The sequence below is a fragment of the Trachymyrmex septentrionalis genome, unplaced genomic scaffold, assembly GCF_001594115.1.
Source record: "Trachymyrmex septentrionalis isolate Tsep2-gDNA-1 unplaced genomic scaffold, Tsep1.0 scaffold37, whole genome shotgun sequence".
Taxonomy (NCBI): domain Eukaryota; kingdom Metazoa; phylum Arthropoda; class Insecta; order Hymenoptera; family Formicidae; genus Trachymyrmex; species Trachymyrmex septentrionalis.
The window spans coordinates 5,852,497-5,854,551 of record NW_017305536.1 but is presented as its reverse complement, the minus strand read 5'-3'; the positions used below and the strand labels follow the sequence as shown (position 1 = coordinate 5,854,551).

The 2,055-nt window shown below is 36.2% G+C and overlaps 1 protein-coding gene across 1 annotated transcript in view; it reads right to left on the bottom strand.

Annotated features, from left to right (window-relative positions):
• The window catches only part of LOC108750733 (adipocyte plasma membrane-associated protein), a 5,102-nt gene extending 3,547 nt beyond the window's left edge, over positions 1–1,555 (bottom strand). The window contains exons 1-2 of the mRNA XM_018490428.1: positions 949–1,555; positions 653–858 (exon numbers count right to left, since the gene is read on the bottom strand). Of these exons, the coding sequence (XP_018345930.1) occupies positions 653–858; positions 949–1,058 (316 nt within the window). The 5' untranslated portion in view covers positions 1,059–1,555. The remainder of the gene's footprint in view (positions 1–652; positions 859–948) is intronic.
• Between the last annotated feature and the right edge of the window lie 500 nt (positions 1,556–2,055).

Sequence of the window (2,055 nt, the reverse complement as noted above, 5' to 3'; positions counted from 1 at the left end):
TATATCTATAAATTTTAGAACTTTTTTAAATATTTATAACTAATTTGTGACTATCAGAATGCACATTAATTTCTGAAATTTTTTTGCACAATATATCTGAAATAAAATCTATTCTACAATGCTTATTCTACAATGCTTTTTATTTTTTGTTTCTTATTTTTTATCTTTTGCTTTTTTCTCCTTTGCAACCATTTTATTGACAAATATATATGCTGCTAGATATTTTTTGTTTCTTTCGAGGTTTGTTAATATTTATCTCAAGTGATAAAAAACTGAATAAAAAACAAAAAGATAAGATAAAAACTTAATTAAAATTGTTATTCCAACTTTATTGTTTTGCTTGAATCAATATCGCCTTTACATAAAATTAAATTTCAATTATGTAAATATTCGCTTGTAGTGTGACTAGACATTGGAATACCAATTAGAAAGAAAAATTTTCAAACATATATATTTGTTTCATTTCAACTTATTGCACTGTGTGTATTAGTTCAGAAAGTGCAGCAATAAAAAATAGACCTATTATTATTAAAATGAAGAACAAAACTAAGTTTTAAGAAAAAATTAATAAATTTAAAAGACAGCTACTGAAACAAAGCACTATCCTTCATAAGAAAGAATGATGGTTACTGTACAATCTATACAACTTTACCGCATTTCTCGCCGAACTTGACAATCGGCACAATGCGATCCTCCTCGATCCTGATGACATAACCACCATGGATACCAGTGTAGAGCTGTCCGTTATAGGAATCAAAACTCTCTGGCGCATGGATTTCGCCATTGAACAGCTTCTGAATGCCGTTCAGCCGATTTTTTGGGCCTACCTTGGAATCCAATTGACGCGGTGGTGTTATACTGCAAGGATCAAAGTCCAGATCAATGGCAGTCGTAATGATCAGTCATGATTCAAATGATTTTTTTTTCTTCTCGATTGCGTCGTAATACCTGTACTCCGCGAACTCTGTCTCTGGTGGTAGACCGGGTATGAACGTGATTACGGTTAGAATCAAGCCGATGTAGATGATGACGGTGCCAATTGACTTTAGGTAGCCCATCTCTCCGGTACGCTTTCTTGAACTTCGAAGCCTCGGCCGTCTTGAATGTCACTGTTGCAATGTGCAATGTCAATATCAATCCTTCCAAGACGATATCACTACTCTCTCCCTTCTCCTCGCCAATTCGTCAAATTAAAAGATGTTATGTTTCGCAATTGTTGCGTCGTAAGATGACGTTATCACCTATCAGAATTTATCGCGGTTTGCTACGTTAGAATCTGACGTTTATATCGCGATCCGTTCAACGGCGGACGCCGCACTCGCCGCAAGGAAGAATATTGGGGACATTGGGGACGAGCGGTCAGTGCGGTTGCAATTTAACTGTTCTTCGTGATATGCAACTAACGGCACCCCTGCCGACTCAATGGCGTTCATGAACACTGCAATATCCGCTTCTCTGTAATTCGTGCGTGACGTTTATTTCTTTTTAAAGAATTCGAAGTCGCCTCGAAACATCTCGAAAGATCAAGTGTCAAACGACGAGCTTCACACGAAAGAATAATCCGGTTAGAATAATCTAAATTCATTTATTCATTTTTAGAGGAAATATTTCTACAGAGTCACGGTGACACACTTGCTCGAGCAAACTGGCCAATCGCGTGCGTAATAAATTTCAAGGTTTGTTGCGTTGTTTAAAATCTTTGGCCTGTATTCAGGACGCGCTTTTATCTCTAAAATTATATAAAATGCATAATGTAAATTATAGCATGTTAGCGCGCTAATATCATTATAAGCGCGTTCTGAATATGGGCCTTAAAAAATTTTTGCACTTGAGATAAAAATATATTCGTTCGACGAAATGAGAAAAAGCGAAAATGCTGAGTGCAAAAATTACAAGCAACGCGTACATTTTTTCATTCCGACTTGCGATTAGTTGATTTCTCGATGCGAATTATGCAAATTCCCGTAATACATTATGTATTTTTAGAACGGAAAAAAATGTGTGTGTGTGTGTGTGTGTGTGTGTGTGTGTGTGTGTGTGTGTGTGTGTGTGTGT